Raw genomic sequence first — 15,286 nt, 5'->3', positions numbered from 1 at the left:
GCTCTGAGAATGCTGTTTATGCAACAAAAAACTTGTAACTTTGTTACGTGGTTTCAAAACAGAATGCATTAAAGCAACATAATAGGAGCCTACTTGTATAGCAGGCTCCCTGGCAGCCATCCAAAGACTCTGCCTCTTGATTTCAAGGGATTTAGGGTCTCAAAGGAGAGATTAGAAAAAGGGGACGTGGTCTGCTTCAGATAAAGCATACCTGATAACTTAAAGAATGAATAAGGTTCACGAAGAGACCAGAAGAACCCAAAACCCACTGCAACAAAACAACATCACAAAAGAATAAGATTAAAAAAAAACAAAAAACATTAACGACAAAATAGTAGCAAGACGTGCGATTCCTAAACGAACACAGAGTGCATTCGTGAATAGACATGCTGGCTGCCCCTTTTTCTCGCACTTAAAGGAGAAGGCGCAATTGATTTATGTATTTATTGTAATGCAATTCCATGGCCCTGAAGTAAAATAAAGAGAGCTCCGCAATTCGCATTTCCAGTTGATTCGGAATTTATACGCGGTATATTGAAGCCCATTTCTTTCTGGCCAGGGGGTGAAATAATCGGGACCCATAGGTTTCCACTTGAGAAGATTATTATTAGCTTTTTTTTTTTACACACATCATCAAAAAACAACAATAGAGCGATCCACTCGCTAAAATATGAGCAGTTATTTATGACCCTGGAAGAGTTTCCCCGTTTTTCTTTACATACAGCGAAATGTGTGTTGTATGAAGAAAGAGTGGCTAACTGTAACCTCCGCACGGTAAGCTAAGCGAAAGGCTTCAGTAAAAATTCGAAAATAAGCAAATCCGCAAGACAAAGCCCACTTGTGAGGATCTGCCGGAATCATTTCAGCGCATGGGGGCCTGTTAGCTAGACCTAATCCCTCTTTACACCGCTGGGATTTGCATAAGAACCTGGCAAGTAGCTCTTAATTTAGTTTTCAAACAAGCCCGCTTTTCTTTAACATTCTGGGAGCGGATTCTCGCCGAAGCTGATCGGTGGGCAGAGGAAAGCTAGCCGTTTAGCCGGGATTGTTGTGATCGTAAAATAAAAGAAGGAAATAAAGATAATAAAGACAATTAAAAAAAAAAAAGCCACCAAGTGTTTGCGAAATCTCTCGGGCGCATCAGTTGCAGCGAGTAACGGGCTGCAATATGTGTGCGCTTAGAAGTTAGCCTTGTCAAACAAACTCTGTTTTTATCACGTAGAAGACGTCGATGTGCCATTACAGACATAAAAGGCCACGTTTGTCGATAATGTAATAATGTTCTCGTTGTGCTTATTTTATAGTGCTTTCTTTTTCACTGCCCATATGGTGATGCCCATTGTGGCTAAACAGCCCCGTCTCTTGTCTGCAGTGAAACCCGCTCTCTAAGTGGTATTTTCAGTTTCCATATGGTATCATTAGTGGTGTGTCTTTTGTTTAGAAGGTGTCCGTGTATTAACCCATATCTTATTTGAATCTGCAGACCACCCATGGTTCTTTTATTTTCGACTTTTTGCAGCCGTGTAATTTCCATGCATTAGGCTGGTGTTCCCGGTGTACCAGCATATGTGCCTCCAGTGCAGCATCTGAAGCAGCGCCCAGTCTAAACCTTGATGAGCTTTAAAAATTCAATGCCTAATTTTCTGATTATTTTTTGCAGTGCTGCGAGATGATTTCCGACAGAACCCCACCGATGTTGTTGTGGCTGCCGGAGAACCTGCAATTTTGGAATGTCAGCCCCCGCGTGGCCACCCAGAGCCCACGATCTACTGGAAAAAAGACAAAGTGCGCCTTGATGACAGAGATGACAGGATCACAGTAAGTGTGACCCTTGCTGCTTGGGAGGATTAATTGATAGCAAATTTCCAGGAGGCAAGACATGCTTAGTCGGCAAATAAAAAATAAACAGCTTTGCAAACAGTATGAATAATGCAAAAAAGAAGAAAGTGATATCATTATTATTAAATGAATCTCATACTAATGTGTCAATAAAAATAATGATAAGCTACTCAATAGGGAATGGACTATCCAAGTGCATTACTAATATTATTATTTTTATCTATTAATCCATGTGTACATTCCCAGTGTAGGCAAACATCTATGTTATATGCATTTTTGCTTGTTTTAGAGCGGACTGGAACACTTTCTTAATCGAGGTGGAAACGCTAGTATGAGGAGATCGTCTTGCAATTTTTAAATTAACGCATAGTAGTGTGGGTGTAGCCTAAGTTAAATATTTACAAGCCATCCATTGAAAATAAGCTGACTGAACATGCAAACAATTATTTACATTTCATTATGTCCAAGATGACTTATAACATTTATAATATAAGCGGTTCCATTTCTGTGTGCTTTTCCAATTGGTGCACAGGCAGGTCATGTGACTTGCTCAGGCCCACACAGCATTAATAGCGGGATTTGTCCACAGTCTTAACCACTGCACCACACAGCCTGTCACCAATGGGCTTTATCAGCAAAATTTGGATGGTGTATAAAGATAAAGAGCTACACACTAGGAAACCATAGATGTTAGTTAAACAAATGAGCACGAACAAGTGAAGGGCCTCCTCTCATTTGTCAAATTTGTTATGTTCTTAAGTGCTGAGGTTTGTGGTGACACCAAGTTTAATGAGGACAAAGTAATCAAAAAGAAAAATAAAGGGGAAAAAAAAAGATCATTTGGTCCAATATAGGACTTCTTCAGAAATATGAAGGAGCTAATGAGGGGGAATCCCCCTATTCCATCTCCGTCAGTTGCTGGTTTCTGGCCTGACTGTTTCTTAAATAGGATGTTGAGCAGGAAGGATGGAACCCCAGAGTTTTTCCTATGCTTCCTCCTCAATTCTAGGGTTAAAAAAGGTAGGAATTTAATAACATTTTCCTACTTACACAGAACTTGCAAAGCTCCCCTTAGACATGCTTGTCTGACAGTAGTCTTTGAGTGGTCCAAATAACGTGACATTTAATTCAGTTTCACCCTGTGATAGTTTGGCACTGTTTCCAGGGTTGGTTGGCTTGGTGTTGGGTGGGTAGGCTTCTCTCCTCCCAAACCACCTGGCCTTGAATTAGTTAAAATGAGTTTGAGAAAGTTTCTACCCACAGGTTATAAGGTTACTGAACAGGCAATCATAATAATATACTGTATATTGTAACATATAAATATAATACTTGCAAATACTTATGCCCCCTAATACACAAGCGTCTGTGTTTCTGAGTGTCCGTCTGTTTGCAATGTTACTGTTATCCAACATTTGGTACATCACATTAATACTGCTTTTATGAATCTCATACCCAATGGCATATAACAGAGACATAGCGACTGGATATACACACCGCACTGCAAATGTTAATGCTGAACTCACCCAACAGAGAGTAACTATCAGACAGGCAGAAATCAGCTTATCCACCTTAATAAAAGGACATGTGTCTGTGTGTCTGTCTGAGACTATTTCTGTCTTATATGCCATTGGGTATGGGATTTGCAAAAGCAGTGATAGTGTTTGTGATGCATCATCTGTTGGAATGAAAAATGCAATGCATTTAACTACTGCAAAGGTTTGTGACACACCATCTGTTGGAATGAAAAATGCAATGCATTTTAATACTGCAAAGGTTTGTGATGCTCCATCTGTTGGAATGAAATATGCAATGCATTTTATTACTTAAAATGTTTGTGATGCACGATCTATTGGAATGAAAAATGCAATGCATTTAACCATGGCAAACGTTTGTGATGCGCCATTTGTTGGAATGAAAAATGCAATGCATTTTATTACTACAGGCATTATAAAATACATACTAGTAGATAGTGCACTGCAAATGTTAACGCTGAATATGCCAAGTCTTATGTTGACTACTTAAATTTCAACCCATCTTAGATTTTTTGCACAACTAGTTGTATATAATTGCATATTTCATGCTAAGTAATTGTGTGTGTGTCTTTTGTAGGTACTGTAATATTCTCAACTTCTGCAGAGACATGCAAATAAGGTTTTCGTTGTACTGGGTACACAACAATAAACTTAAATCGATGTCTGCTTAACATAGTTCTCTGTACATTCACCACATCCCATTGAAATGAGGCATTTATGGGATGAGTTATTGTAAAGAATGATTCCCCACCAATTAATTTACACATTACATTTGACATGGACCAGTATCCATGTGCTACAGATTTGAAGCAATACTGAGTCCATCCATTAAAACATTAAGGTCATTTAGGTAAGCAAGTCTATCTCATAAGTGGCATCATGACAACACTAAACGAATGTTCAACTGCCCCTCCAGATTCCATCTGTGGCAGCTGATTGTCTGTTACGGACTTGATTCAATTAGAACATTTGAACAATGTTAATGAAGGCTCATCCATCCTATTCAACTAGATTGTCGAAAATATAACAGGTCAGGATTTGAAGAAGTCCAAAGTCCTGCTTTCCACCACACTACCTGGCAATTTTTTCCATGTGTCTAAGATTTCTCTTATGAAGAAAAACTTTAACATTTGTGCAAAATCAGCCTTTGGCAAGTTTCTAACCGTGTCCTTGCATTCTTATTAAAAGCTCCTGGAAATCCAACTTCACTTGAAATGAAAAAAATCCCAAAATGTACCAAAGTCCATGATATTCAGCATCTTCAAGAAACACAGATCGGAAATGACTAAAAATAGGCTGAAGCTTAAAAGCCTGCCATCCAAAGCACAAACCATTAGACAACGGTACAATTTTACATGTAAGTGGAGGTACTGAATATTAACAAGGCCCGGATTCCAAGCTATGGATCGTGGATTTCCCAGCAACTCTCTTGACACGTTGACAGACACCTGAGTGTTCAATTGTTTCCTCATCACATTCATGCTGAGAAATGTCAGCTGTCATGGATTCCTTTTTTAAATATTCCTTATAACTAGAGAGATGAAAAGTCACTTCCATTAATGTTAAACCATTTTTTGACATTGTTAATATAAAAAAAAGCTTAGTAATGATAACATCAGAATAACACAGACCTGGACGTTATCTTCCTGGTAGAGTTTAATGGGATGAAAAGAAATGGTATTTACTAGCTAAACACAAATTATTAGCTGTACATTTGGAGTTTGCAACATTCCATCCATCCATCTTCTATCCCACATATCCCGGAAATATTCCCCACCATTTAATTAATTAACGATTATATTGCTAACATAACCATACGTTTGTTCCCATATTCCCTTCCAAAGCTAAAATGTATGTGTTCACTTCACTTCATGTTACTTCATTTTAGGGTCAGGGGTGTATTCCACCTTATTCTTAAAAACAAAGAAGGCTGGGGACCTAATCCAGGTTTTCAAAATTCCAGGAAGCATTTCCTTATATAAAGAGTCATGAGAATCTGAGATAAACTAGTCAGCCATATTGGAACATAAGAAAAACTTTTTAACGAGAAAAGGCCTAAAAAAGCTTGCCAATGCTATCCACCTAATTCCTCCAAAACAACTTCAAGTCGAGTTTTGGAAGTCCCTAAAGTCCTACTGTCCACCGCACTTATTCCAAGTGTCATTGGTTCTCTGTGTGTAGAAAAACTTCCCAATGTTTGTGTGAAATTTACCCTTAACAAGTTTCCAACTGTGTCCCCATGTTCTTGATGAACTCATTTTAAAATAACAGTCTCGATCCACTGCACTAATTTCTGCTCAAATAATAATAAAATATGGTTGACAAGTTTGACAACTCTTAAAATACATCTGGATGAACGACAAACCATGTTTGATGGATTGACTTGATTGGCTCAACTCTCTCATGTTCATTTCACTTTTACCCATTTGCTCCACTTATTGTGGTGAGTGCTGAGTGCAGTGCCATTAAAATCACAGCCAAGGTATAAATTAATAACCTTAAAGGAAAACTCCACCTTAAACGGGTATTTTTTGATATGTTACTTACCCTACGTAGTTAGTAGTGATGGCCAAGAAGATATTTTAATCTCATGTGTTCATGCAGAATAAAGATAATACAGTAATCCCTCCTTGATCGCGGGGGTTGCATTCCAGAACCCCCCGCGATAGGTGAAAATCCGCGAAGTAGAAACCATATGTTTGTATGGTTATTTTTATATATTTTAAGCCCTTATAAACTCTCCCACACTGTTAACATTATTAGAGCCCTCTAGACATGAAGTAACACCCTTTAGTCAAAAGTTTAAACTGTGCTCCATGACAAGACAGAGGTGACAGTTCTTTCTCACAATTAAAAGAATGCAAACATATCTTCCTCTTCAAAGAATGTGTGTCAGGAGCAGAGAATGTCAGAGAGAGAGAGAGAGAGAGAGAAAAGCAAACAATCAAAAAATCAATACGTGCTTTTGGGCTTTTAAGTATGCCGAAGCACCGCAATAAAGCAGCCGCAAAAAAGGGAGCAATGTGAAGGTAGTCTTTCAGCATTTTTAAATGTAGTGTCCGTATCTTCTAAGCAAACAGCCTCTGTGCAAACAGCCCCTCTGCTCACACCCCCTCCGTCAGGCAGAGAGAGTGAGAGAGACAGAGAAAAGCAAACAATCAAGCACCGCGCGGAAAGCACATCGCATATCATTGAGGAGTTTTATTTAATACGTAATACATGCTCTGATTGGGTAGCTTCTAAGCCATCCGCCAATAGCGTCCCTTGTATGAAATCAACTGGGTAAACAAACTGAGGAAGCATGTACCATAAATTAAAAGACCCATTGTCCGCAGAAATCCACGAACCAGCGAAAAATCCGTGATATATATTTAGATATGCTTACATTTAAAATCTGCGATAAAGTGAAGCCGTGAAAGTCGAAGCGAGATATAGCGAGGGATCACTGTACCATTTTTGATATTATTGTCATCTATGGTGACCCACACTGGACAACAGCAAACAATAACAAAAATGTACCGGAAAAAATCTCACGTTACTTGTCTAGCATAATTCACACATCAGGCTGTCCAGCTGTATGCTCACATGTCCCAAACACACATATTTTTACTAAAATATTGTTAAATAAACTACCTCTAGATAACGCAAGCATGAATAAAAATGAAATTTTCTCAGATGTCCCAGAGCTTTTGAGCTGTAGACCTGCCTCCTGTTCTTCCATCCATCCATCTATGCCAGTTATCTAGGTCTGAGTCACCGGGGCTGCAGTCCAAACTTTGATGCCCAGACATCCCTTTTCTCCGCCACACCTCCTCCAACTAGTCCCGGGGGATGCCAAGGTGTTCTTAGGCCTGCCAAGAAATACAATCTCTCTGGGGATCTGCCCCAGGGTCTTCTCCTGGTTGGACATGCCCAAAACACTTCCCCAGACCGGCATCCAGGAGACATCCTACTCAGATGCCCAAACCACCTCAGCTGGCTTCTTTCAATGTGGAGAGGCAGCGGCCCTGTTTTGAGCTCCTCCCGAATGTCTGCGCTTCTCACCTTATCACTAAGGCTGAGCCCGGATACCCTGCCGAGATGAGAAATGTCTGGTAGTTTTGGTCACTACCCAAAGCTCATGACCATAGATGATGGTAGATATATACATCGACCAGATTGAGACTTTTGTCTTTTGGCTCAGCTCCCTCTTCACCACAACCTCAGGATTATTTAGCAGCAGTCTGTGAAACTGCATGGTGAATTGACCTTCTGCTTGTTGAAGCATCCTGGAAATGCACAAGTGTGAGGCAGATTCTCTCCCTGATAATGGCTTCTGTGACGATGCGGGTCCACTCCAGACTCCCTCTTCACATATGGGAGCTTCTCGAACTCAACACCGTCGATATTTATGACTGAACTGAGCTGACTAATGGGGACAAATGTCACATGGAGTAAGGGGATGGTGGAAAAGTGCAAAGGTGCTTTTATTAGAAGAATCAAAACAAACCAAATACGGTGTCCACAGTGCAGTGATTCAAAATGTCTATAAATAAATAATCCATAAAACAAAGTTAAAGAGTGGGGAATAAAAACCACAATAAATAAATCCATTAAAACCAGAGGTTAAAATGCAGTCACTGGCTCCTTCCAATCTCAGCCCACCTCCTTCATCTCCCCGGCTCACCTATCACTCGCGCAGCCGGCAGAGACTCAGCAGCCATGAACTTCATTCCTCCAACCCCCATCTTGGCTGCCTCCAAACCTTGACTCTCCTCCCATCATACTTTACGCACCAACAGTCGTACCTCGGATCCATAGGGAAGTCATCCGCCATGCTTGCCCCACTCTACACCATTTCTCAGTGGGGTATCCAGCCCTTAGAGCGCCACAGCCTACAGCCCCAGTTCATTCTGCCTTTCCTCCGTCTAGGTGACCGGATCATCCTACCTGAGACGGTTCTGTAATCGCCTAAACAGTTTTGTTCCATCTATTACCACTCTTTCCTCTCATGCCAGCCCATACTTACATGGCTCCGTGGGCGCAGCGTCTTAATCAGGCACCATAGGAAGACAATGAAGCAATTGAGAACAATCACGCCCTCACGTGCAGGTTCAACTCACTCCAATTACCTCATTGACTTCCCACGGTTGTGAGGTCACACCCACGAAGACTGACAAGGTTATTTGCAATATTTAAAACTGACCATCCTGTTGATGTTGTGGACCCGCTATACCACAGCTTCACTCACTTTTCTTTCACTTGTAAATCTTTAGGAGTACTCTGCAGGCACTGTGGTGCAGTGGTTAAGGCTTTGGACTTCAACCCTGAGGTTGCGGGCTCAAATGCCACTGTGTGACCATGGGCAGGTCACTTGGCCTGCCAGTGCTCCAACTAGAAAAATAAAAGAAATGTACCCAATTGGATAAAAGATGTCACTCCAATAAGTAAACATATCCTTCTCCCAGTGCCCACATTTTGTTAATTTAACATGAAGTGCAAATTTACTGGACTCGTTTCCTGAACACTGAATAAGGAGGTGAGGTGGCTCTTTGATTCAAATGGTAGCTCACGCCTGACTGCATTCCATTTTCTTTCATGTGAGCGTTTTCCCGGAGGTGGTTTATTTAACCATATTTTAGTAAAACTTAACGCATTTTGCACATTGTGAGCATGCAACCGAATACCTTGACATGTGAATTATATACAGCGGGATGCAAAAGTTTGGGCAACCTTGTTAAAAGTCATTATTTTCCTGTATAAATCGTTGGTTGTTACGATAAAAAATGTCAGTTAAATATATCATATAGGAGACACACACAGTGATATTTGAGAAGTGAAATGAAGTTTATTGAATTTACAGAAAGTGTGCAATAATTGTTCAAACTAAATCTGGCAGGTGCATAAATTTGGGCACCACAAAAAAGAAATGAAATCAATATTTAGTAGATCCGCCTTTTGCAGAAATTACAGCCTCTAAACGCTTCCTGTAGGTTCCAATTAGAGTCTGGATTGTGGTTGAAGGTATTTTGGACCATTCCTCTTTACAAAACATCTCTAGTTCATTCAGGTTAGATGGCTTCCGAGCATGGACAGCTCTCTTTAACTCACACCACAGATTTTCAATTCTATTCAGGTCTGGGGACTGAGATGGCCATTCCAGAACGTTGTACTTGTTCCTCTGCATGAATGCCTTAGTGTATTTTGGGCAGTGTTTCGGGTCGTTGTCTTGTTGAAAGATCCAGCCCCGGCACAGCTTCAGCTTTGTCACTGATTCCTGGACATTAGTCTCCAGAATCTGCTGATACTGAGTGGAATCCATGCGTCCCTCAACTTTGACAAGATTCCCAGTCCCTGCACTGGCCACACAGCCCCACAGCATGATGGAACCACCACCATATTTTACTGTAGGTAGCAGGTGTTTTTTTTTTTGTGTGCAAATAAATCAGTACTGCAAGCGAACTATGATACTTAGCACGATGAGAGAAGTCACAAAATCAACCAGAATGTTCAAGCAAATTATGGAAAGAAACCCGATCTAAATCCGTTAAGTAGTTCTCTCGTGAAAAGCAGACATACGTACTGTCACAAAACGAGACAAAGACAGAAAAAGGTTTCGGGCAGCCACCCATGTAATTTGGTATCCTAGCTGCAAAAGTCGTTTTCTTTTCAAAATACCGGCACTGAAGTGCTTACAACAGAGTCCAAAACAAGACTGTCAGAGAAGGGAAAAGGGAAGGCTTTTAAAGGGGGAGGCAGGAAGTGAGGTCATAAGGATCGGGCACGTGTTCATCATTCATTGGATTAGGCCCGGATGTGACATCAGGGGGGCCGGAGCTGGCAAGGTCTGTCTCCATTGGCTCGGTCTCAGAAGTGACGTCCAGAGAGACAGGTGGAACCTCCCGGGTTTGGTCTACAGGGAAGTGAGAAAGAGAGTCAGTGCACTCTGCCACATCCCGGCATGCCTCAGAACTGCCTTCACTCGAGCCCTTTAGCTGCCTCCCATGCGCGCGTTTGTGACAGTACGTACGTACATACAGACAGACAGACAGGCATACAGACAGACGTTGGATTTTATATATATATAGAGATGAATATTGTGACATTTTTGTCATGGAGGTTTTGACATTGTTTGCTGTGGTCCAGCATTGGCCTCCATAGATGCCCATTTTATTAGAAACTTTTTTTTCTGTGTTTTGCATAAAAACATGAGATTACATCTTTTTTTCTCAGGAATCACTACAAACTCTATGGGTTAAGTAACATACAGTATAAAATCAGGGGTGGAGTGGTGGCTCTGAGGCTAAGGATCTGTGCTGGTATCCCAAAGGTTGCCGGTTCGAATGTCCGTCACTGCCAAAAGAGATCCTACTCTGCTGGGCCCTTGAGCAAGGTCCTTAACCTGCAACTGCTCCGGGGGTGCTGTACAATGGGTGACCCTGCGCTCTGACCCCAACGGGTATGCGAAAACTAAAAAATTCCTAATAAGAGAAATTGTATAAGGTGAAATAAAGAACAAAAAAATACCCAAATATTTTTAATGGAGTATTCCTTTAAAATCAAAACAATGCAAATTGCCTGACAAGGACTTTCCAAATGAAAGCATATTGTTTCACAAGAACTGAATGAAGCAAACATTGAGAAGCTTGAATGTGGTGGGCTTTACTGACCACAAATTGTTCCTGTTTCTCTCCACAGATCCGAGGTGGAAAGCTGATGATCTCCAATACTAGAAAAAGTGATGCTGGAATGTACGTGTGTGTCGGGACCAATATGGTGGGAGAGAGAGACAGCGAAACTGCACAGCTGACTGTATTTGGTAAGATATTTTTTTCTGGACTTTGAGGTACTTTCTTGACCTCACCATTGCACATGTGTGTTAATTTTTCCAACATCATTTTATTTAGGGCTTTCTTAGATAGTGTGAAAGCTGACCCGGGCACAGACAGACGGACAGCATATTCCACCCAACACACCATTTATTTACAATATTCACAAGTTTGTAGTGCATCAATCCCAGTGCCTCTTGCACCGATTCCCCTAAAGTCCAGGGCTCACAGTCTCTGTGCCTTCTCTTCCTGGCCGCCTCCAGTCCTCTCCCCAGCTCTGTCTCGCTACCTCCCGACATCCACCAATGACTGGAGGGAGGCGGCCCCTCTTATAGGAACCCGGATGGGCTCCAGCTGCTTCCCGGCAATTCGTCTTGGCCACACCCCTGTGTGGCAGAAGTGCCGGCTGCACACCCGGAAGCCGTCCAGGTGTTCCCTGTCATCTTCCCCCCGGCACTTCCTGGTGTGGCGGAAGTGCCGGGCTCCCGGGATAAATAGGCACTGGGGCACCGCCTGGCGGTGGCCTCGGGTCCCTACAGGGCTGGGCTTCCAAGCCCTCTACCCGAGGCCCCCAACCTAACCAGGACGGACGCCCCCTCGCGGTCTGGAGGAGGCACAAGCCCTCCTCTCGTCCACAGTAGCAACTAGTGATGTATCACTGTGAGTTTGGTGCTTTGTACTTCGTTCTTCTCCATACGCTCTGCAGGGCCGCAGGAGTGGTGATGGGGTACTTCTGTCTGATGTGTTCTGGATTTGTTGCGTCTAAGTTTTAGATTTTGTACATTTACTTATTCGACTCACACCTTTATCCAAGGCGATTTACAGCATTTCTGATACAACTATTTACATTTCTTTTTGTTTTTTTCAATTGGAGCACAGGTAGGTCAAGTGACTTGCTCACGATCACATAGTGTCAGTAGCAGGATCTGAACCCCATACTGCTTGCCATTGTACCTGTAGTTTGTACCTTTGTATAGTTCTATGGCGTAGCAATGGATTGTGCAGAAGGGCTTACGAGCTTGGAGGGGGGCTCACTTAAATCTTAAACCACTTGCACAGTTTTCATTGTGTTAATAATTCACAGTTTCAGTGGCATATTTGCACCATCACCAGGCAAGTCCAGTCCCGTCCATGATGACATTACGTATTCGGCAGGCTTACAGTTTACACAAATTTAGACTTGGGTAGTCCAAAGTCTCAGTGCCGAATTGGAGGCACAACTCATCCTAGTCCTCCTTACAGAGAAGTGCACATTCCCAAATTTGGTGACCTTTGGGGTAGTAGTATCCTGTCAGGCGGTGTTGTCGTTTAAATTTGTCACAAATTGAAATAGCTTCGTTTTATAGCATAGTATAGTTTCTACAGTACTTTTTAGCTTATGTTACATTTTAATAATCCCCCTTCACAAAGTTGTCTTGGAATAGTAAGCGGGTCCACATCTTACATATATTTATGTACTACTTACTACTACTACTACTACCCTCACCTCCCACATTCCATTCCCACAATTTATTTTAGTTTTGCTACCTTACAGCTGCTGTAATAAAACGATTAAAAACGTTATTTCAAATTCCATTTAGAGAGCCGGTTTGTTAGTCACCAGCGTGTGATCTGATAGTGGCGCGGTGGTGGACACCACTGCCCAGCTGGCCCCTAGGATCTGGTTGCTGATAAATTACTAACAGTTCTGCTAGTCAGGAGGGGCCTACACAAGGGCCTTCAGCAAGCTAGCTACACCACCAATAGAGTTTCTTTGTAAACTGCCATCCCGAGCCAACACAAACAGGCAGAGACACCAATTCTATCCAACAAAAGCCCCATTTTTTAGGGAAAGGAGTCCGGAGAAATCTCCAAGGAATGATACCCACAGTCACAAGTACCGCTGTCCCTTTCTTCCACAGCCTTGCACCCCTCTCATAGGTGAGCTTCATCTACCTCTTTCCAATTCAGGCTCCTATTTGTGAGGTAGCTGCTCCTTTTAATCCATACCTGGGAGAACTCCAGGTGGCTCATTAGGGAGACCAGGAATTACTACATGGTTTGTAAAAAGCCCAAAGTAGGTCTCTACAGCTCCTCCTGGAAGCATCTCTGGAAGCCAACAGGGATGAGCCGACAAATACCAAGTCCCATATAGCCCTGTGGGACTCCGATGGGCCGTTACACCCCAAGTGAAGATAACGCCCTTCATCAGTCATCTCCCCCTGTCCTTCCATTGCAGTGGTGTCCCGGTTGGGTAATGGCACCAGCCACCATCCGTTACAGTAGTTTGTTTCTAAATAGGGCTGCCATTGAATCCCTTACAATGTTGTTCAACAATATATATAATCAGGGGAAGATACCACAAGACTGAGAAGGCTGTAATCCAAATTTGTCACCATTCCCAAGAAACCAAACTTGAAGAAATGCGACCAGTATAGCACATGTACTGAAAATACTTTTAAAGATTTCATACAAAACAGTAAAGCACAAATGTGAAGAATTCATATGCGATACACTTTTTGGATTTAGGGAAGGTTTGGGGACCCAAGAAGCACTTTTGAGACTAATAGCTTTGGTGAAATAAGGCCTTGACATGATGCAAGATCTGTACAGTACATATGTCTTATAGATTTTGACAAGGCCTTTGACAGGTACGGCATGGTCATCTGTTGAATATCTTACACCAAAATAGCGTTGGACAGCAAAGATATTCAAATTATTAGAAGTGTATACCATACCATATTCTAAGCCCCCACTTAATCCTGAGCAAGGTTGCTGGAATTACAAACTTACATTGGCATCAAACAGTAATGGTCAGAGTGTAGAATAAAAAACACCTGAAGTAGAAACAAAACCAGGAGTACACAGAGAGTCTATTCTGTTTAAAATTTCTACAGAGAAGATTATACAAGAATTCATATCTGATAGAACAGAAGGAGTAAAAATAAATGGGTTACCTCTAAACAAATTACAAGTAAGACACGTGGAAGACACTATCAAGTACTGAAGAAGAGCTGCAAGATCTGATGGATACAAGAACTCGACTGGGTCTTAATCTGAATGTGCAGAAAACTAAGGACATGGTTGTAAGTCAAAATAGGATTAACAATGATACTAGTAGCAATAACACTGGAATTGAACAAGCTCACAAGTACAAACATCTGGGAAAGATGGCTGACGACCACTTTGACATTAAGGTGGAAGTCAGAGGTAGAGCAGAACAAGCCCTTTCTAAATTTATACAAATTCTAAAATATCCTGTTTAATTAGAACAGTCTAGACGAGAACAGGCCATTCATGCCAACAAAGCTCGCCAGTCCTATCCACTTATTTCTTCCAAACAAACATCAAGTCGAGTTTTGAAAATCCCTAAATTCCTCCCATCTACCACACTACTTGGTCTCTTATTCCAAGTGTCTATCATTCTTTGTGTAAAGAAAAACTTCCTAATGTTTGTACGAAATTTACCCTTAGCAAGTTTCCAATTGTGTCCCTGTGTTATCGATGAACTCATTTTAAAGTTGTAGTCTCGACCCACTGGACTAATTCCCTTCATAATTTTAAACACTTCAATCATGTCACCTCTTAATCTTCCTTTGCTGAAACTGTGAATGCTCAGCTCTTTTAATTTTTTTTTCATAATTCATCATCTATAGCCCTGGAATTAGCCTCATTGCTCTTCTCTGGACCTTTTCTAGTGCTGCTATGTCCTTTTTGTAGCCTGGAGACCAAAACTGCACACAGTACTCCAGATGAGGCCTCACCAGTATGTTATAAAGCTTGAGCAGAACGTCCTGTGACTTGTACTCCACACATCAAGGCGCTATATAACCTCTTTGCCTTCTTAATGGCTTTTGAACACTGATTTGAAGTTGATAACCCACTATGACTCTTAAATCCTTCTCATAAGGTGTACTCTCGATTTTCAGACCTCCCATTGTGTATTCAACACTAACATTTTTACTTCCTAATACACAAATATATCTAGAATTGAAGCTTTGGAATCTATAATGTGATTATTTGGTCGGTACTTCTTTACGGTTACGAGTTGTGGACGCTTGAATCAGACACACTACACAGGACAAAGCATTCGAGGTGTGGATTTACAGCCATGCTTCTATGCATATC

The 15,286-nt window shown here is 41.6% G+C and overlaps 1 protein-coding gene across 5 annotated transcripts in view; it reads left to right on the top strand.

Annotated features, from left to right (window-relative positions):
• Positions 1-15,286, top strand: part of robo2 (roundabout, axon guidance receptor, homolog 2 (Drosophila)) — a 748,943-nt gene that overhangs the window by 455,892 nt on the left and 277,765 nt on the right. For all 5 annotated transcript variants that reach the window (XM_039745871.1, XM_039745870.1, XM_039745867.1 and 2 more), the window contains exons 3-4: positions 1,661-1,818; positions 11,049-11,169. In XM_039745871.1, the coding sequence (XP_039601805.1) occupies positions 1,661-1,818; positions 11,049-11,169 (279 nt within the window). The remainder of the gene's footprint in view (positions 1-1,660; positions 1,819-11,048; positions 11,170-15,286) is intronic.

The sequence above is a fragment of the Polypterus senegalus genome, chromosome 2, assembly GCF_016835505.1.
Source record: "Polypterus senegalus isolate Bchr_013 chromosome 2, ASM1683550v1, whole genome shotgun sequence".
Lineage (NCBI taxonomy): Eukaryota > Metazoa > Chordata > Cladistia > Polypteriformes > Polypteridae > Polypterus > Polypterus senegalus.
This window is presented reverse-complemented; position numbering and strand designations above follow the sequence as displayed.